This window comes from Chelon labrosus, assembly GCF_963514085.1.
Source record: "Chelon labrosus genome assembly, chromosome: 13".
NCBI classification, from domain to species: Eukaryota; Metazoa; Chordata; class Actinopteri; order Mugiliformes; family Mugilidae; genus Chelon; species Chelon labrosus.
In genome coordinates, this window is record NC_140346.1 from 6575845 (window position 1) to 6597683 (window position 21839).

Below are 21839 nucleotides of genomic sequence, written 5' to 3' on the forward strand. Positions count from 1 at the left end.
GGTATCTGAAGGGATTAATTGCCAGGCTTTTCCTTCTGTCTTTATGGGGGCATGATAACTAAAAAATAGATGAACCTCCTTTTCAAGGCGACAAATCTGTAGCCTCAGTGCTCCTCTGCCTAATTATGATAATAACCAACATCAAATAGGTAGACCTAAAGGGCTGTTTGATGTTCAGCTCAACCGAATTAACCTTGATGTGTGTGATATTTGTGACTTTGAGGATACAAGTGGCTGTAACACAGGCATGAATTGAGGCTTTGGGAGGTAAACAAGTAGCAACACAACAATCACATAGTGCAGCACATTTGTTTTTATGGTTTATGGGCTTGGCTGACATGCCCAGACATAAGTCTTTATATGTCTCTCATTTATTATGTTGGGAGAGAGATCATTATTAAAGTTGAGGAATGGAATATCATCGCCAAGGAATGCAATCCAACTGAAATGCTATTTGGCATTTGTGTATTCATGGCAGAATTAAAATTGTTCATTCATCGTCTCATTATAGTTTTTCAGTTGAGTTTCAACTGAACCCAATTTGTGACAAAAGCAGTAGAATATCAGCCATTTTATCACACACAGGTCTCTTATTCCCGTTGACGACACATTGTGTACATGTTATAATCTGCAGAGGATTTCAGGTGAATTCTTGTCATGAACAAGGACATTAAACCAGTGGAAATGTGTACCATTTTGTGGCAAGATATAATAATTTATGTGTAATTAGTCTTTTTTTTCCATATTAGCCAAGGCCTTTGAACAGCCTCAAGATCCTGTGATCTCTATCAACCAGACATACATTATTTATACAGAAGAAACATCAGACAGTTGTAATGGCAGTAGTCAAGCAGTGCTCAGTCTGATCAAGGTCTACATCCCACAGACTGCTATGTTGCTTCTCAGACAGGGCGGGTGCTTGATGTTTGGCAAAATATTAGTGCAAGGTAATGTGATTAATGAACACAACCTGGTTTTGTTGGTCAGGGTTAGTCTTTTATTAGTCATTGGTCAAAGCACAGCATTGACTATGCCTGTGTCAGGGGTTTGATTTCCATTACCGTCATGCAGTACAAATGGCATATTTGCACTTTATGATGGTTTTCTGTGTAAAAACAGGAGCACATTTGTGGTTCATTTGTGTTTCGATATTTTAGCTTATTTCTAAATTTGTCCTGTTCTTCTCCAAAACATTAGACGTGTTACTATCAAATTGTTATCCTTTGCTACCTCTCTGTTATACAAAGTACAAAACAACTGCATGTGCAGCAGCTAAATGTGAAAGTATAACATTTAACACTTTTCATTTTAACCCATGGAGCTGCACTACACACTGACTGTCAAGAGCTTCGTGGTCCTGCTGGGGTGAGCCAGACTCATTATAGCCTCGGGTCAGGCCCACCCTCTTCAGAGCAGTTTTACTAATAGCAGGAAACATGGCCACTGCTGCAGATGCTAATGAGCATCTGTCCAGAGCCTGAGACAGCCTGATTACAGCAGGAAGAGTGTAGTTAAATGCAGAATTGCTCTGAGACATCAGATGCAACTAATGTTGACTATTCTTTGAAAACTTCAAGGAATATCACCAGTCAAATTGCTCCAGGGAAACACGATTGTGCCTGGGTACACTTTTAATGATGTTTGTTGGAGTCTCATCAGGAGACTTTGTTCATTCTGCCATTAATTACGCACCTTTTATGCTTTGATAACGCCAAGAAGTATTTACAACACCCGATACAACTGATGACTGGTGTGTTGTGTAGCTGCAGCTGCAGCACAACAGGCTCTATCATGTCCCTGGAGAGTGAGGTAAACTTGTGATAACAGTCCGCACTGCTGTAATGTTATTATTGTTATTATAGCTGATTACAGGGTCTCAGTGCTGAATCAGCTGCAGCTCAGTGGAAGGACTAAGTTATAACTCTGATTATTCACACAACATAGCCTGGTATTTCCTGCCATGTTCACTAACACAGTATGATGATACACTCTTGCTCTATTACAGGGGCAAGAAGAGCTGGTACAGTCACCAGGGTTGATTGCCTTCCTAACAAATTGTTGGAAAAACAGTTTTGGAGCAGTCCCAAGAAGAGAGAAGAAGTTGTATTGATAGATTTTTATAGAGAAGGCTGAAAGGTTGCTTTTGTATTATATCATTGCTTCTCTTGATGGCCTTATCTTTCATGGCCTTTTCTGGTCTCCCACACAGGGAAGAGACGGGGCCTATATGTTACCTTTTAGTCCATATATGTAGAGATATATTCATGATCATTGTAATTTGTGTGATGTGACGTTCAGTAGATGATTGCTTCACAAAGCCCTTTTCAATTTCATTTTCTTTTTTCTCCGTTGATTATATTGTTGAAAGCTACTCTCAGTTGTCATTGGAAACATGGGCTGAGATACAAGCTCTTAATTTGAGGCTGAGCTTTGTGTCGGAACATCGTGGTGCTTTTCAAGACAGCATGTGTTTTCTACCAATGTGCCAGACATGTTACTCCACTTACTATTTGTTCCAGGTGTTGTCCAATGTAGTTGACAATTTGTATCTATGTTGTTTTTCTTCAACATTATTCTGTTTTTTTTCTTACAGGGTACTTAGTAGCCAGTGGGATGTTAGAGCCCTGGAAGCAGGACTGACTGAAGGAGCATGGTGAAACACCAACCCCTGCAGGTCTATGAGCGGCAGCTGTGTTTGTCATGTATCACTGGGATCTACGGTTGCCGATGGAAACGGTATCAGCGTTCCCATGATGACACCACCAAGGTGAGAGCGCGCTGGAACCCCTTTTGTAGGTTTACTACGCCATTTGGAAGAGCTGTACATCGTGCTGTCAGTGACTAAATCCCTTTATCTGCTGACTTACAGAACACTAATGTCTCACACTGGGTAGCACTGTCAGAGAGGGCAAGATTCTGTACATGTTCTTTACTGTGCAAAGACACTGTACAGAACACTAACTCTGCAGCATGGAGTCACTAAAGACAACACGACTGAGTCAGTGTGGTATAACATTTAAAAAGACAGAAACACCAGAGAGAACTCTTGTCCTCATAAGAACTGTGAAGTTCTCAAAGAGTCTTGGAAGTACTTTGAAAAGTCAAGTATACATAAGAAAGGGTTGCAGAGTACTCTCTAGACTATAACTAATTTTCATGTCTTCAGCATGTTTTTATTCACATGAAAAAAATTTAATTTGACTGATCTTGAATTATATTGTTGAAATGTTAATTTTTCATCTTAGTATATATCAAACCTAGCCTGAAAGCCAGCCTGAAGTTAACCTTTCCTTTAAAATTGTAGTGTCGCATCGGAGCACTATGGAGTTGATGTTGTTTACATCTAAATAGCCCTGAATGGTTGTACGATGATCCAGTTGGTTAGGTGTTTTTTTCCCTTTGTATCAGTTGAAACATGCCCCATGATGAAATCCAAATGGCGTGTTACCAGAATAATATTCTGGTAAGAATTGATTCTGACTAAGTCATACTGTATCAGCCCTTCTCCTTGCAAAGACAATACTTTCGACAATACTTATATTTGGCATTGTTCAAGAGACAGTAGTTAAGTTTGTGCACATGTTCTCACAGCAGGTTGGCATTGAATGAGATCATATCATTCTGTGTGTAATTCATCTTGCTCACTTTCAAGGATAACTGCACAACCATCCTGAGAAAAATCAATATAGAATAATATTTTTAGATTTTTAATACCACCAAACATTATTTTCTGTGATTTTTTAAAAAAAAAGATGATGGCATTTGCCCTCTTGAATTTTGCATGCTGAGGTTAAAAAATTCTTATAACTGTTATGTTAACATGAGTTTTTTTTCACAGCTCTGAATAACAAGATGGCTGTGTAGGAGGTGGGCATTTTTTTTAAGTATGCTGTTACTGAAGGTGCTACTGAGGAAAACATATAAATATAATATAAATCCAATAGAAGCTGTTTTAGGTAACCATAGCAGTGTTCTTTATGATGGTCTTGCTACATTTATCTACAAAGAACAATTGTTTTTGACCAAATATGTCCTTGCTGGCTTATTCCCAATTCAGTGACCTTGAGCAGTCTGCAGAGAGGTTCATTTGACATTACAATACTCCACTGTTTCCACTTATCACTCATCTTCTACATTCAGCACATATTAATTAGTTTTGTCAGATTTGGTAAAGAATAATAGTTCTTATTTTTTCTATGTAAATGGGTTTAGGAGACAGCTCAAGGTTTAACAAGTGTTAAGTGCAGGAAATACGACAAATGTCACATTTATAATGTTCTAGAAACACTTTTGGACTTGGATCTAACGCAAGTTGTGAGAATGTGACATCAGAAATCATTTGTAGGCATGTAAAGCAAATGTCGTCTTGTAGATGATAATGTACCTGAATGTATTTATTTATTTTTTAACGAAGGTTGGATTCATATTAATGCATTTCAGTCTTTGGCTCTTCGGAATATTACATTACTTCTTTGGGGTTTTTTTCTAGTTTGAGCTACATGCCAAGATAAGTATTACAGCCTACACAAGATGATCCATTTGTCCTGACCTTTCCCTTTCTCTCTGGTATTTAGCAAGGACACCCAGGCTATGTTGCTGCAACAAACTCAAACACGCACTCAGACCTTGGGTTGAATGATTTATTTATGCCCACATACCATACTGCGGACCAGCAGAAACCTGGGACACAGACAATGGTTTTGTCACTTGGCACACAAAATTAAACATACATGAAGTGTGAATATAACTTGATGCAATAGATAACATTGGCTATTTTTACCAGTGTTTCATATAACAAGTATGGAACTCAATATATATATATTTTGATTGATTTATTATTTTTTTTTCCCCTCCCTCCTCTTAGCAGGATACTAGACACCGTGTAGCCCTGTTTCCTGTTGCATGTGGTTTGCTTTCAGGCCAACTGATAGAATAGTGCAGATTCAGCATTCTTTGTTCATGGTGCTCATCCTTTGTTTTGACCGCGTGGTGTTGGGCTGCACTTGTCTTGACTCCAGTATAAGAAGCACAGACCTATTGAGCTAAAGCAACTTGTCAGTAATTAAAGACTTTAATCATATAGACTGAAATATATCTGAAAGTACAGTTGAGAAACAATCATGTTCTTCTGTGCTTCTCCGCCTGGCCTGAGGTGATGTCATGTAAGACTGCATCTTTAAGCATGCCAGTAAACAAACTGACCAATCAAGGACGGGTATCATGTGCATGTAACTGGATCCGAGCGAATCACAGAGGCGTGAGAACTCAGAATCTCATGTTGAAACAACTATAGACTCATTCATAATCCACAAGTGTGTCATGCAATTTCTCCTCTTTGTCATCTTTGTCTACTGTAATGAGTCACTCGGGCTGACTGGCTCTGTCAATGAAGCTGCTTCGGTCTGTGTTCAAGGTGCTTTGTAGGAAGACAGCTCACGTCAGGCAGTGCAAGCCGATCTGGTCTCTCAGTAATAATTGAAAGTATTTCCATTTAGCCAGTCTTTACCATTCAGTCACACAAAGGCTTCAAAAATAGAAGCAAAGCCGCTCTGCCTTTATTTGTCAGTGATCTTGCAGTTACATTTGGCCATGAAATCTTGGACAAGAAGATGAAACAGTGGTTACTTAATTAGTCGCAGGAGTGATAGTGACTCTATAAAACTTCATGCGGTTGTTTCATTTATTCTGTGTAGCAACAGTTAAGTGGCAAGATGTTAGAGCAGACTTTGAATCGGATTATGATAGTTCTTTTAGTTTCTGTCTGGACTTTTTTTATCTTCTGAAATGGTATACCTGGGGGGGATACAACACCTAATGGTTGCTAATCACAGAGATATTGGCCATCTACTTTATAAAATGCTAAGATAAATAAGTCAGTCTTTATAACATGAACGCTTCATCCAGATATTTGCAATGTTAGAGAAGTATCCCTAAACTATGCATCAACTCGAGGCAAACCTGGTGAAACAACATTGTTGTCAAATGAGTCCTTCTGCAATCTGACCAAATGTACAGTATCTCAGAAAAATGAGTACACCCCTCACATTTTTTCCCTGGTGTCATGTGACTCATTGTGTTACAAGGTCTCAGGTGTGAATTGGGAGCAGGTGTGTTAAATTTGGTGTTTTGCTCTTGAACTCTCTCACACTGGCCACTGGAAGTTCAACATGGCACCTCATGGCAAAGAGCTCTCTGAGGATCTGAAAAAAATAATTGTTGCTCTATATAAGGATAGGATAGGCCTAGGCTATAAGAAGATTGCCAACACTCTGAAACTGAGCTGCAGCACGGTGGCCAAGACCATACAGCGGTTTAACAGGACAGGTTGCACTCAAAACAGGCCTGACCATGATCACCAAAGAAGTTGAGTGCATGTGCTCAGCGTCATATCAAGAGGTTGTCTTTTGAAGATAGACGTATCCGTGCAGCATTGCTGCAGAGGTTGAAGGGGTCTGGGGTCAGCCTGTCAGTGCTCAAACCATATGCCGCACACTGCATCAAATTGGTAAATATATAATAAAATATTTACAAAAATGTGAGGGGTGTACTCACTTTTGTGAGATTCTGTATATATCTGGAGAAGATTTTGTTCTGTGGTTGCTTTCTAGTATGGACCGAGCTAAGATGCTCAGTAAGGTAGAAAAGAAGCCCAGAGTAAAAGCTTCAAGGTTTCAAGGAGTCACTGGAGCTGGCTAACATCTCTCTGAGCTTATCACACCCAAATCACTGAACAGGTCAAGCCAAATTTTAAACAAAACAAGAGATTTGAAGACATAAGTTTTAGCTCTAGCAAAGTATGATCATGGTTTTATAATATTCTTTTAACTTATCACAGAACAATCAAAACAGCTGCTGTTAAGGGACTAAAGGAAAGTGCTGAAAGTGTGAATCTGAAAAATCCCCATCTGTCAGTACGTTTACTTTATCTGCTCTAAATAAGAAAAATCCCCGAGATCCTTTCCGTGTGTGGCTGTTTCTTGTGATAAACAGCAGTTTATGACTGGTGCCATGTTGTCTAGTTTGTGGTCTGCCTTAAAAAGGTAATATTGAACATTCAGTTCAATATTACTTGAACTGGACAAATATACACATTATGAAAGGTATGGAACAATAATTAAATGACATTAAGTGGAAATATTTGTATTGACTAAGCAATGCAGGGTGAGCTGGCCATATTAAATGCTGTTATCCAGCATAGTTTCCTGATAAAACTTAAAAGATAAAAGATCTATACATTCATTTATTAGACTACTACAACTTCTTTGTGTAAAATACTTCAACAGTATTCTATCTACATTTGTTCATTTTAGTGCAGTTGGGCGTATATCTAAAACGTGACAGAAAAGGGTGCTGTTCAGTTCTGTGACATACCAGGGACTTATCTGGATATGCTCAGGAATGTGACAAGTGACTGAAGATAGGAGCGAAAAGAAAGAGGTTGGGCCTTGGATGAAGAGGAGCAGCAAATGACAGCTAGAGCACCTTGTGTCGTGTAGTTACTTTCTGTGTCTGCCTGTGTTCATCGTTGACAGCAAATTGAAACTGAGGAGCATCCCACAGTGTTGGCATGTTAGTTGGCAGCATAGTGAGTCAAGCTGCTGTACCTAATTGAATACTAGTTTGAGATCTGCACTGAAAGGATCTTTCCAGAAAAAAATGTCCCATCATTATCTGTCTCTTATTATCTACAGTGCATCCATTATGTTACAGACCTATTCCAAAATGGATTAAAAATTTATTTTTGCAAATTTCTTAAAAATAAAAAAACTAAAAAAACACATGTACATAAGTATTCACAGCCTTTGCTCAATACTTTGTTGATGCACCTTTGGCAGCAATTACAGCCTCAAGTCTCTCTGAATATGATGCCACAAGCTTGGCACACCTATCTTTGGGCAGTTTTGCCCATTCCTTTTTGCAGCACCCCTCAAGCTCCTTCAGGTTGGATAGGAAACTTCAGTGCACAGCCATTTTCAGATCTCTCCAGAGATGTTCAATCCGATTCAAGTCTGGGCTCTGGCTGGGCCACTCAAGGACATTCAGAGAGTTGTCCTGAAGCCACTCCTTTGATATCTTTGGCTGTGTGCTTAGGGTCGTTGTCCTGCTGAAAGATGGACTGTCACCCCAGTCTGAGGTCAAGAGCGCTCTGGAGTAGGTTTTCATCTAGGATATAATTAATCTTTCCCTCTACTCTGACTAGATGCTCCCACCACCATGCTTCACTGTAGGGATGGTATTGGCCTTGTGATGAGCGGTGTCTGGTTTCCTCTGAACATGAGTTAAACAAAGAGTTCAATCTTTGCCTCATAAGGCCGGAGACTTTTGTTTCGCATGGCCTGAGAGTCCTTCAGGTGCCTTTTTGGCAAACGTTTACCAAGGAGTGGCTTCCGTCTGGGCACTCTACCATACAGGCCTGATTGGTGGATTGGTGGATTGCTGCAGAGATTGTTGTCCTTCTGGAAGGTTCTCCTCTCTCCACAGAGGAAAGATGGAGCTCTGAGAGAGTGACCATCAGGTTCTTGGTCACCTCCCTGACCAGGGGAAGTGACCATTTAGACGCTCAGTTTAGACGGCCGGCCAGCTCTCGGAAGTCCTGGAGTCCTGGTGGTTCCGAACTTCTTCCATTTACGGATGATGGAGGTCACTGTGCTCATTGGGAGCTTTAGAGCAGCAGAAGTCTTTCTGTACCCTTCCTCAGATTTGTGCCCCAAGACAATCCTGTCTCGGATGTCTACATACAATTCCTTTGACTTAATGCTTGGTTTGTGGAACCTTATATAGACAGGTGTGTGCCTTTCCAAATCATGTCCAATCGACTGAATTTACCACAGGTGCACTCCAATTAAGCTGTAGAAACATCTCAAAGATGATGAGGAAACAGGATACACCTGAGCTTTTTGAGCTTCATGGCAAAGGCTGTGAATACTTATGTACATGTGATTTCTTAGTTTTTTATTTTAAATGAATTTGCAAAATGCTCAAAAAGATTTAATCCATTTTGCAATAAGCCTGTAACCTAACAAAATGTGGAAAAAGTGAAACGCCGTGAATACTTTCTGGATGCACGGTACATCCATCCTGATTGTAGTACTTTAGCATGTGGATGCTAAATGTTTATTTTGTTCAGTTTTGCTTACCAAAATAGCTAAACACGAGTTACATACACAAGGATATTCCACATATATAGATATTCAGTTGAAGTCACATACACCTTAGCCAAATGCCTGTTTTCACAATTCCTGACATTTAGTCTTAATAAACATTCCCTGTCTTAGGTCACTTAAGATCGCTACTTGTAATGTTTTATTTACACTTCAACAAGCTTCTTACAGGCAGTTGCAGGAATGAACACCCAGTACTCCTGACAGAACTGGTGTCAGGTTTGCAGGCTCTTTTTCAATTCTGCCCACAGATTTTCTATTGGACTGAGGACAGGTCTTTGCGATGACCAGTCCAATACCTCAACATTGTTGTATCTAGCTACATCTTTGGAAGTCATTGTGGTCATTATCCATTGTCCATTTGGAAGACCTGTTTGTGACCAAACTTTAACCTTCTAGCTAATGTCTTGAGATGTTGCTTCAGTATATGCACATTCCTTTCAGCTTCCTTCCTCATGATGCCATCTATTTTCTCAAGTGGATCAGACCCTCCCACAGCAAAGCACTCCCACACCATGATTCTGCCTCCCCTGGGCCTTATGATTGGGATTGGTGTTCTTCGGCTTGAATGCCTCCAACATTTTTACTCCCAACACCAAACGGTTAATTTTATGTTTCATCAGACCAAACGACATTTCTCCAAAATGTAAAATCCACAGTTTTAATGACTTCATTCTAAGTATATGTAAACGTCTGACTTCAGCTGTACAGAAATAATGAACTTCCTAATAATCTTTACATATTATGTACTGTAACCCACATAAACTGAGTTTGCACATCTAGATCAAAACACGATCAGTTGAGCACAAAGGTTACCCTGTCCTATTGGTGTGGAGGAGTACTGATAACTTGCACTGTGTCACTGTACATGGTGACACACTTTGCTTGATATGAGGACAGTGTCTCCATGTAGTTTGCCCATATGAAATAGCCAGTACAGATTCATGCATTATTGAGTTGTTCATAATTTATACTCTGCAAGGGATGTTCTGGTAGAAATGTGTGCTGTTGTTATTATGCTAGTGGATTATATAGTTGTCTTTGTGATTTGTGGGCATGCTGAGCTGTGTTTATTTCTCTGTGTGCTGCTGAAGGAGTGAAGCTCAAAGGACCATCTTGCTAGTTGCTCTGTTGTAGGACTAACAGATTAAGTAAATAATGTCCAACTTGACTTGTTTATCAGTCTACACAATGACAAGATTGGGTGTGTGAATGGTATCACATCTCAAGATCCTAGTTCCATATTCAGTCCAAGCTTGACTTACAAATTAGACTCTAATTAACATAGATACCATTGCCTGGTCTAAATAATCATACAGCCCATGTGCTCTTATGTTAATCTGAGTCTTTGCACTTGTTCATGCAAGCATGTACTGTGTTGGAGAGCAGCCTCAACTGAGCATAAATAACCATCAGATATATAAACCTTATGTCATTATGTTGTAGCCTAGTTCCTAGTTTGACATACTGAAGCATTCTTGGAGACAGGAGAGCACACATATTCAGTCACGCTGGCAGTTAGCTGGGAAATAAATGGGTGCAAATAAAAATCAGGAGATCTCTGTAACTATTACAGGCATAACGGATAGATGGCTTAATGCCACTGTCAGTATATCATACATCTCTGTCCACAAATCTATACTAAATTGAATGGAATTCCTTCCAGCTGACACAAATAACTTCTACTGTTATTTTACTATTTTACTAAAACCAAGAACCTGGGCTAATTAAAAACCAAAACACCATGCCTATAAACAGAAATGACCTCAAATATGCTCCATGTTATTTTCGAGATGACATTTTGAGTAGTTCTTCATCCCTGAACTTCATAAGAGAATTGCTGCAGACAGACGGGAACAATCCAATAAGCCTCTTTATTAAATATATTATTGTCTGCTTCTGTTGTAATCCATTGTACAGGACCTGCTCTGAGTTATTAAAGACAAATATAAAATTTGGACAGAAAGCCACAAAGGGAAGTGGAAAAGGCAAATTCATAAAGGCTGTTATTGAAAAGCTATTTTGACCTGTACTGTGGGGGCTCATAGTCCCTTTAATGTGTCTCTTTGTGTGCACCTTTCCACTGCAGTGTTTTTCACTGTCTTTGAAAAAGGGACAAAGTTGTCTTTTCTAAATCTCTCCTCACCTGCGTATAGCAGATGTTATATCACTGGCCCAGTTTCTTCTGATGCAATGCTGAGTCAGCAGCACTGTATTAGTTTTGTGCAATGTGCTTTAGCTTTTAGTTGTTTTCTTAACCAATCTCGCTCCAGAATTTTTATGGTTAAGGCTACTTTTATAATGCACAATTAAAACACATTTAAGCACAAGCATTGCAACTGTATTTTGTAAATTACTCAGAGTAACCACCTCAGTTGAGATGGTTTTCAAGGGTCAAACTACATAATACTAGTAAGAAACATTATCTGAATGAAACAGGGATGACTGTAGAGCATGCACTGATTCCCCTGTGTGGGGTTCTGATGGATTTCTCTTGCTGCACTGTCAATCTGTGCCACGTGGTCTGGTGCCTGGGTAAAATGCCAGCCATGCAAAATGGTAATGTTATGTCACCAGGGCAGGCTAAATCATGTTGGGCTGGAAAAGCTCTGCTACAGAGTGAGCTGAGAAACGAGAAGAGAGAATATTAGAGCTTTATCTACAAAAACTGATAAATCTAAGGTATACCACAGAATCTGTTTTTGACACAATAATGTACTACCCAACCTAGGAAAATCTATTTACGTGCTCAGACGTGTGTTGAAAATGGAATATATATATGAAGATTCTGGCTTTCAGAATCTTCTTGAGCAGATTAAATGAAACTTTATATTTTATATGTGGGCGGCCTTGTGCCTGTGTGGTTTCTCTCCAGGTACTCCAGCTTCCTCCCACTGTCCAAAGACATGCTCGGTAGGTTCGTTCGTGATTCTAAATTGGCCGTAGGTGTGCATGTGAGTGTGAATGGTTGTCTGTCTCTCTGTGTTAGCCCTGCAATAGACTGGTGACCTGTCCAGGGTGTACCCCGCCTCTCGCCCAGTGACAGCTGGGATAGGCTCCAGCCCCCCCACAGCCCTTCACAGGACAAGCGGTTACCGAAGATGAATGAATAAATGTTATATGTTCTCCTAAGGACTATAACACTTGTATGTGCTATATTGTGGATGAGGTCCTGTTTAAATTGGTCAGAGCATGGAACGCTATTAATCAAGTAAACAGTTCCTTAGGCGCCATATCTAGAACAATATGGAGGGAAGTAGTTAATAATATAGAGCTCAGTGTGGGAGGCTCTGTCAGGTCACATCTATCATAAGCCAGAGGAAAGGAAGAGATGGGGGATTGTCAAAGACGGAGAAAGTGAGGGGGATGGGGTCAGATCTCCCAGGTGTTTCCAGGTACTCATTAAGGACCATGGGAACCAGGGTTGGTGTGTTTTCATCGAGGAGCAGAAGTGCCTGTACACACATACAGCTCTGCCTCCCACAGAGATCACGGTAACCTTTTTGTCAGAGGGATTTACTCTTCTCCTTGTCATAAGACATGCCCGAATGTTATAAAATGTATGTGTAGACTGTTTCTTGTCTGCGCCTCTAAAAATAGCAGAAAGTCTTCTCTTAGAAAGACATTTATTTTTTTCCATAAAAGGTTTATATTTTCCTTGTGTATAGTACCCATGTTATCTGATGTAAGAGGATCTTCTTACAAAATAAAGATATTATATTTTTTTTGCGATCATACTTTAGTATCCACAAGCAACTATAATAAGGGATTGAACCAGCATTCCTCAGACTCATTTTCCTTTTTTGTCCAACTGATCTCTGTCATGCCACAAAACCAAGCCCAGATATTGAAGAACATGTCGTTATTCCATCATGATTTCCAAGTTAAGTCTGACCCCGGCCTGACCGTAGTAATGTGGGAAAGTTTTCAAAGCTATCTTGGGGTCAAAACATGACCTTCAAATGTTGATCTGTCTTTAAATCATTTCAGTCTGATTTTATTTATGATTCATTACTCTCAGTGTGGAGATTTGTCAAAAAGAAAAAACAAAACTTGAGTATGGGAGCAGATAAAAGCAGGTCAGGCAGACTGTCTTACCTGGGTGTCACATCAGCTGGTCGAGGTGATAATGATCTGATCCTCTGCACTCAGTATTGGCGCATACAAGCTGATATGCTTAGGTTGCTCAACCAAGTGACTTTGTCGTGACACTACAGTCTACATAGTGCTCATGAAAATGTGTTTTTTAAGAATGTCTGAGCAGCGATAAATTAGTATTTGGCTATTGTTTTTGTTGTTTTAATTATTATGTAAAATCACTGGGTTTTGCGAGGTGTAAGTTGCACCTTCAGATGACTTGTTTCGCTGTTTTGACTATTACCCTGGATACTAAGTTAGCAATGATAGACAACAGAAAAGGGGGTAAATCCCTAGCCCGGCATTGCCTGTTTAACTACTTATCAGAATGTGAGTCTGGTAACACAGCTTTTGGATTTCATTATGGGGCATACCTCTGCAACCAACTCTTCCCCAGAAGAAAATTGTGGGCAGGCAAAGTTTGGGTTGGCTTTCAGTCTTCAAATCACCACAATTGAGAAACACTCAATGTTTGGCATTTTGCTTTAATTTCTCAACTAATAAATTGTTTACCAGTTAATGAAATAACTACTGATTACTGTTTTTGCAGTAAAAGCAGATCAGTGTAATGTATGTACTTGTAAATGTGTGCATACATCTTAGATTTCCTGAAGACATTACTACAATTACAATCGACCTTTTGATGTGATGTTCCTTTTTTCCAGAAGCAGGTCCATCAATGTGATTTCCTGTGGAAATGTGCATTGTGCAATTTGTCCATATTACACAGCATTGAGGTCACTGAGACACATTTTTGTGTGATCAGTATATGTGTTGTTTGGCCTGCTCCTTACACTTCATGTGTCAGAAGATTGAAGTCCTTTTAGGCTTTATTCAGTGTGCATTATATGGGTTATCTAAGCATTTTCAATGTTTTTGAAGTCAGCCAACACAGAGTTTTCTTTCAACAATCTTCTCTGCTTTGAGAAAAAGTCACAAGGGTCTTGTCAAACTCACAGCAAAGTTGTAGATGTATTTAAAGTACACTGTGAAAAATGGAAACAAGCATGTATGTGCGTATCCTCCTGTGTATGGCCTGGGGGTGTGTTTCTGTCTGTTCATATCTAAAAATGTAGCCCATTTAATATTTGCCACGGTACAAAGGTGTGTAAGAGACGGGGTCTGTAATTAGTCAGCTTGTATGTGAAGTTATTAAAAATCATTCTTTGATAATGAGCAAAGTGTCTCAGGGAATACTCTCTGCAGAGGTCAGCAGCCAGGTTGGCACCATGTGCTTAGCTGAGGTAACTTCGTAAAAACTTAATGAACTCTGGAACGTTTGTCTCTGGAGAAGTTTTAGTAAAGTTAAAGTTGTGCTTGTCAGTCAAATAAATTATATTGAATGCCTGAGATGGGATTTTGTGTCAACAGCAGTAGAATAAGTAGATTATATGTACTGTATTCACAAAGTTTTGTCAGTATTCAAAGCTGTTCTGCTTTTGCCGCTATCAGATGGACTTACTGATGTTTATTTAGTTAATTCAAATTAATGGAATAACTATTTACGTTCGTATATGTATTTATGTGCAGTGGGAGCTGCTGTGGTCCCTCATCCTCCTCTTTACCTTCAGTCTGCTGCTCATCTGGTTCTACTTTTGGTGGGAGGCACACAACGACTACAATGAATTCAACTGGTGAGTGCACAGTCAACCTGAGTGCTTCTGTGTTTGTCAGGCAAAACAAGAACCATGTGTCTGCCAGCATATAGCATTGGCTGTAAATACATGTCTCCCATACTTATAGGCTTGTCGATTTCCTAAATTATCACTCTAATCTGTGAGACCACCCACTCCTCCAACGATTACACCCTTACATACCAGAGATAGGCTCACACAATATTTCCTGTACTGTTCATTGCTCAGCCCTACACTTAGATGTTTATGTGACAACATTTGACAGCCATTATTATAACGATTTGATGTGTTTTGATTCATGAATAATCTCCACATCATACATGCACACACACATGCACGGACTCTTATGCACCATCATAAGTCAATAACATGTCTCACACACAGCCCGTGTCTGTTTGTTACATTAACACACTTTGCTAACGTGCAATCTGTACAGTTCCTTTTCTACTTAAAACAGGTCCTTTATTCAAATCCAGACTTTTTACATATTCTTTGTATACTTTATATATTTTATTTTAATCTTAATTCTTTTATAGACTTATGTTTATGTTTATTGCACCAGTCACTAAGACTAATTCCTTACATTTGTGAGCATCCTCCGTACAGGCATAACATTAGGACCTTCCTAATATAGTGTAGGTCTCCTTGCACCTTCAAAACAGTTCTGACTCATAGAGAATGGACATGGGCCTTCTGAGGGTGTCCTGTGGTGATTTGCAACAGAATATTTCAGCCTAGATTAGGCAAACTGTTTTAAAATCTCGCCACCTTGTTGAGATGTTCTGTCCCCCCAAGACTTTGTGAAAAATGGTACATTCACATAAAATAAAAAATGGTAACAACAAAATCTTAACAACGATATTATATAACATGTTCTTGAAGATGATGTAGGGCAAATTGGTTACTACTGTGTCCGGTTTCATCACAGCCCAGATCTCCAAATCTCTTTCCCATCCCCCCTTCTGCTCGACTCTCAGGGACCTCTGCAATGTCACCTTTTCAACGTATTATAGTCCTTTGCCTCTATTACCTCTTCTCACATTCCTTTTCCACTGTGGTGTTTCAGTGATGTCCCAGTCTCTTTTTCCTCTCCCATTTTTAAGTTTTGCTTTGCCTTTAACAGCCGTATTCTTTATATCTTTTTCTCTGTGTATATTTGTCATTTTCTTTTGAGTTCCTGCTCCGTCAGTTTTATCAGCTGTCTCACTGTGTGTGTTTTTATATCAGTTTATGTCGTTTTTGGTGGATAGACATTTTCCATTCCTTTTTAATTGCACGTTTCCTGCTTTTCTTCCTGCCTTTTGTGGAGGTTCCACAGATAATCACAGTGATGACACCTATGCTCTTATGTATTTTAATGATTTAGCAGCAGGGGGCTTTACAATTCATCTTCAGTATAAATGTATTCACAAGAGGCTAGGAGCATCTAAGTGACCCTGCTGTGACTCTGTGCCACTGGAATCACTGATAAGCCTTTGAGGGTAATTAATGCTTCAGGCCTTAGCTGTCATGTTAACACACACACACACACACACACACACAGTTTGTCTTTTCTCTGCAACTGTAGACCTGTTAATGCACCCTGTATCACTCTTTTGAACATTACAGATCAGTGTTTTTAGAAGAGTGTGTCTGTGTGGCTATGTCTGGCTGCAACCCTGATAAATGCAGGCTAATGTTTGTTGTGGCCTTAACTTCCTGTTTCCCATACTGAAGCATCACATACGACAGAAACCAGTCGTCAATAATTTACCAGCCATCCATTAATAACAACAATCGGTCTCTTTCATCGGAATTCTCCCTGTGGCCTGACAGTAGTGTCTGTGGTCACTTTCCAGTATTTGTGTTTGTGTTATTGCAACAATAAGGCATAAAGCTTGAGAGCACTTGATCCGTGAGAACCCATAAGTCAAAGACCTTTTAAATCAACTGCAGTTGGCAGCTTAACTTTTCCGTTTGATCTTTTGCAACCTGGTATTGCTGCAGACTGCTGAACTCAAATACTAACGCTTTCTATTTGCTCAAGATGTCTTTTTATTGTCATTGTCTGTGTACCATAATGTTAGTCTTGATATATAGTCATGAGAGGAACATGCCATATAATCCTTTTAAGATAAAACACGTAAATATGCAGAGACTGTAATGTCTTCATACCGTGCAGTAATAATGAAATATGGTTGAGTACTCATGACAAGAATCATTATTATCTCTCTTGTTTCTGCAGGTTTCTGTACAACCGCTCTGGGGAGTGGAGTGATGGCACTGTTCCCATCCTGGCCACCACTGCTGCTGGCTTCACCTACATTGCATTTTTAATGGTTAGCAAATTCTCACTGAGGAGGTGCTTAACCTGCTTTGCTCATCATAAGGCTTTGTTGAAGCAGGTTTTGAATTGTTTGATTGTGTTGCCAGACATCATAAACACCGCTTTCATGGTGATGCAGAGCAAGTTGTGATATGTGTGGCACCAGACTTGTTTTTCTGAAAGTTGTGTGTCTTGTGTTTTACTCTCTTCACAGGTTTTAGCACTTTGCCACATTGCACTCGGGCAACAGTTGAATTTGCACTGGCTCCATAAGGTAATGTGGTGAACATGTGGATTAGCAGCTGTGTTTTTGGTGAAAACTGTGAAGTAGACGTGGGTGGCTGACTATGACTTACATAGTTTTCTGTTTGTTTGTTTTTTTATTCCTTTGCTTGGTGTTTGCTGAATCAGTTCTGATCAGCTGAACTTGTCATGACCTTACAGTTTGGACTGAGTTGTCTCAGGGGAGTTGGGAAATGCCAGTAAATGACTTGCTCAGGAATGCTATCAGCAAGCTAAATAGAGTTACCAAACACTGTTTGGGTGTGAAAGGACTGGAAGCTATTCAGGGTTATTCTGCAATGTGTGTATGTGTGTGTGTATGAATCCAAAGTAACACCATCTCTGATTTTCCTTGTCTCACACTCTGTCCATACAGATTGGAGTGACAGCTGCTTTGCTCACCACCATTGTTGGGGTCATATCTGTCAATCAAACATGGGGGCAAGAGTGGGATGTCATCCCCATCTCCCTGCAGGTCAGCAGACTGAACAGAGGAAAGCCCTAAAGCCAGTTTCGATCTCTAGACATCCCAGCTGATGTTTCAGTACTCAAGCTGGAGGCCATGTGTTATTTTCTCTTAAAAACCAAAACTATGACCATAGACTTGAGCACACTTAAATCTGATACTTCCTTACCTATATCTGTATTAATATGCAAATATATTTCTCTTTTTTGGATCTCCCATTGTGAAATCCATGTAAGCATCTTGTACTTGTTTTTCATTTCCATATTTAATATTTCTATATATAACATTTTGCTATTTGGAACAAAGTGTAATGATGAACACTGTGTATATACTGCACTGAGGTGATAAGACACTCAATCCACATTTATTCTTGTAACATTTAACAGCTTAACGATATCCAAGGAGTTGTGAGAGGCTTATAATTAGTGTGTCCATGTGAGACTATTGCAGCCGGGGGAATGTGTGATTGAAGTGGTCGAACAGTTTAACTTAAACTGAGGCCATTAACATTGACTGTCTGTACAAATTACAGCTATTATCTCTGAATAGTGTTGCTAGTGTCTTAGCCCTAGATAATATCTGTAATTCCATGCCTCTTTATCGTCTTTATCTTTGTTTCCCTTCTCCTGTGCTCTTCATTCAACCCAATATATAAATTTTTTTCCTTTGTATTAATTTCTCAGCATGCTCCTTTTTTTCTTTTTTTTTTTGTGCCCTGTTTTAATCAACTCTGTCTCGCATATCTGTCCAGGCTACAGGTCCCTTTCTTCACATCGGGGCTCTTGTTGCGGTCACAGCACTGTCTTGGATTGTGGCTGGACAGGTTGCCCGTGCAGAAAAAACAAGTATGTTTTACGCCTGCTACACAGAATACAAGTTATTCTCACCTGATCAAACCATCTGCCACATAACACACACAAACACATACACAGACACGCACAGGAGGAGTGGTGAATGATTAACGCTATGTAGACAGAAGCCAGGACCTCCACCCAGGGTGTCTGAGATAACGAACATTCCTATGGTCTCATGTGATGTTTTCCAGCCAGGACAGCTCAAATGATTTTGTCCTTGAGTCCAGGACTTTTTCTGGGGATTAGCAGCTGTGAGTGTGTACTTGCACATTGCTGTCTATAGAACAGAATGAGTCTAAATCAAAACAATGTCAGTGTCATTTACATTGTAGCCACATAGCAGTGTTATCTACTGTTGGTACTCCCTGCTATGTGAATCATAGTATTTCTTCAGAAGTAACAATTTTAGTAATACTGTAACTGTGACCATTTGTACTTTTTGTAGATAAAAGAAAACTGTTAAAAATTATGTTTAGCTTTTAATCTTAGCTTGTGATTTTGATATTTGATGAGTGGTATAGGTCTTGGCCAGATGACTTTAGCGTATATGTGATGCAGAGCTGCATCTGAATATCGAAGAGGATGTGAGAGGATGTGAGAGGATGTGAGAGGATGTGAGAGGGAGAGAGAGGGAGAGAGAGAGAGAGGGTGGATGGAGGCTGCGAATCTCCTGTCTGTAACAAGAGTTGGCTACTCGACCCCACCCTGCACCTGACCTTGAAACAAATACATTGCTCACACTCACAGCCGTCATCACTCACTTACACAGAGGTGGACCCTGTGGATGTTATCTCCATGGCCTCCGATGGTCGTGTTGTCAGCAACTCTATGTAGCTAAGGACACACACTCAAACACCCCATAATGTTATACCTTTTTTTTCTGCACGTTAAGTAAACTCGATGCTGTATAATATGCTAATTAGTGAGCTCTGCAGGTGCTGAATTGCTGTTTTTTACCCTCAGATAGTGCTAGGCTAGCACTTTACTCCTTGTCCAGTTGCTATGCTAAGCTAATAGGCGTGAGTGTGATTTGTCATCACAAAGAAAAATACTCAATAAAACAAATCTAAAAAACTATTTGTAATTATATAATGGATAAGAGCAGTGACTATATTATTTATATTGTTTTCTGTCTCCGCACAGTGTTCCAGGTGGTGGTGCTGCTGCTGTATTTCAGTGTGTTACTTGGACTCTACGTGGTGCCCCTGTATATCACCTCCCCCTGCATCATGGAGCCTGAGACCCTCAAACCACGGCCTGATGTTATTGGCCACCAGGGAGCCCCCATGGTGAGCCAGCTAACGTTTATCACACATTCTGATGTAGGAATATGAAACAAACCTCCTTAGTTAAATTGATTTGAATATGTTTCACACATCCATACACCTTTAGCTACCTAATATTGTCTATAGAGTAAGCCACTCAGAGTGCAAATGTCCATTAAATATTGATTTGGAGAGAACAAATGAAAAGCTGCGTTTCTTCTTCTTCTTTCTTCTTCTTGTTTTTTGATTCATTTTCGAATCGAAATCGAAATTGAAATCGACAGTAGGTCTAAAATGTATCCCAGTGAGAGCCTGGAGTTCTTGCTGCCTGATGTATGGAAGCTATATATTCTTCCTGTCAAAGATAAAACCTTGACTGTAGGTTTCTTACAATTGGAGAGTCTCTTACGATACTTAAATCATCAAAATTAATGAGAAATTATTTATGCACCCAAAAGCATATTTTTGCATTTTAGGTTTGATTTATGGTCCGACCTGCTGAAGGATTCATGCACTTGGCACAAAATCCTGGTGAGAATTATGCAACCCTTGGAAGGGAAAAGAAGGCGGTTATTCAAAACAGTTACTCACATGATCAAAAGCACACCCTACTTTCCGTGATATTTTTGCAAAGCAATCGATCCTCGCTCTGGAATCTAAAATTAGGAGTGGCTCTGCAAGGCTGTGAGAAACTCCCACTGGGGGAAAAAAATCACATCACTGGACTCAGTTTCCCAGAAACACTTTGTATTGATTATATCATCATTCCCATGCTGTTGTTACCAGTCGGTAGCTTTACTCACAGGGTCTCATAGGAAAATACTATTATAGTAAGTGATGTTTAACCCTATTGGCTTGGTATTGATCATAGCTTTGACTTAGCGAGTTAAAGATTAATCCACTGCACTGGGTTTTTTCAGTTTACACATTCCTTTGTGTACGTGTAAGGAGGACTCTTTTTTTTTCCCACATTCATCTGCAAAACATCTGGTTTATTTTTTTAAACAAAATTCACAATATAATAAATATTAGATTGTTGTTACAAGGCTACATTGAGCTATTCTGTCATTTTGTTCCTATCTGTGTGTGTTTGTAGCTTGCTCCAGAGAACACACTGCGGTCATTCCAACGAGCTCTGCAGATGAACGTCACTGGGCTGGAAGCTGACGTCGCTATCAGGTACACACACACACAAACAAACATGCACAAAATCAATGCAGCAGAATGGTGAAGGCAAAGCAATAAAGGGTCACTTATTCTCTTTCTGGATTCTTTCTCCCCTCTGTTGACAAACTGATTGTATCAGTCCTAGGATGAGCTCCCACTGGACTACATGTTCCAATCAGGACATAACGTGTGCTTTAGGTGTTAGAAATGAAATACCACCACTTTTATAAATAATCAGACACTGTGTGAGGTCTGTCAAGCAAAGAGCAAAACTATTGTGTTTATCATTGTTAAGTATTTAATTTAAAATCAAGGAGACAACAACATACGCACGCAAAGCTGCAGCCCTTGAATTAAGCTTTGCACACTAAAGTGATGTGACCACAGATCAACATTCCAAGATCAGTAGATGGTCACATGATATCACCATCATAATAGAAGATGACAGGCTGAGCTCAGAGAGTCACACTTGGAGGAAACGAGGAAATGGAGTGGATGGACACTGTGGAGCCCGTGCTATATGATGACTAGTGGGTGTACATGTCTATTCATGCATGTGCAGTGATTG

At 39.7% G+C, this 21839-nt stretch overlaps 1 protein-coding gene across 2 annotated transcripts in view; it reads left to right on the forward strand.

The window, feature by feature from the left end:
* gdpd5b (glycerophosphodiester phosphodiesterase domain containing 5b) overlaps positions 1-21839 on the forward strand; it is a 40395-nt gene that overhangs the window by 10845 nt on the left and 7711 nt on the right. For both annotated transcript variants that reach the window (XR_014699418.1, XM_084559313.1), the window contains exons 2-9: positions 2594-2767; positions 14829-14932; positions 17157-17250; positions 17452-17511; positions 17896-17994; positions 18737-18830; positions 19983-20128; positions 21201-21283. Coding sequence is in view for 1 of the 2 variants with exons in the window: in XM_084559313.1 (XP_084415439.1) it covers positions 2651-2767; positions 14829-14932; positions 17157-17250; positions 17452-17511; positions 17896-17994; positions 18737-18830; positions 19983-20128; positions 21201-21283 (797 nt within the window). In the remaining variant the exon portion in view is untranslated. The remainder of the gene's footprint in view (positions 1-2593; positions 2768-14828; positions 14933-17156; positions 17251-17451; positions 17512-17895; positions 17995-18736; positions 18831-19982; positions 20129-21200; positions 21284-21839) is intronic.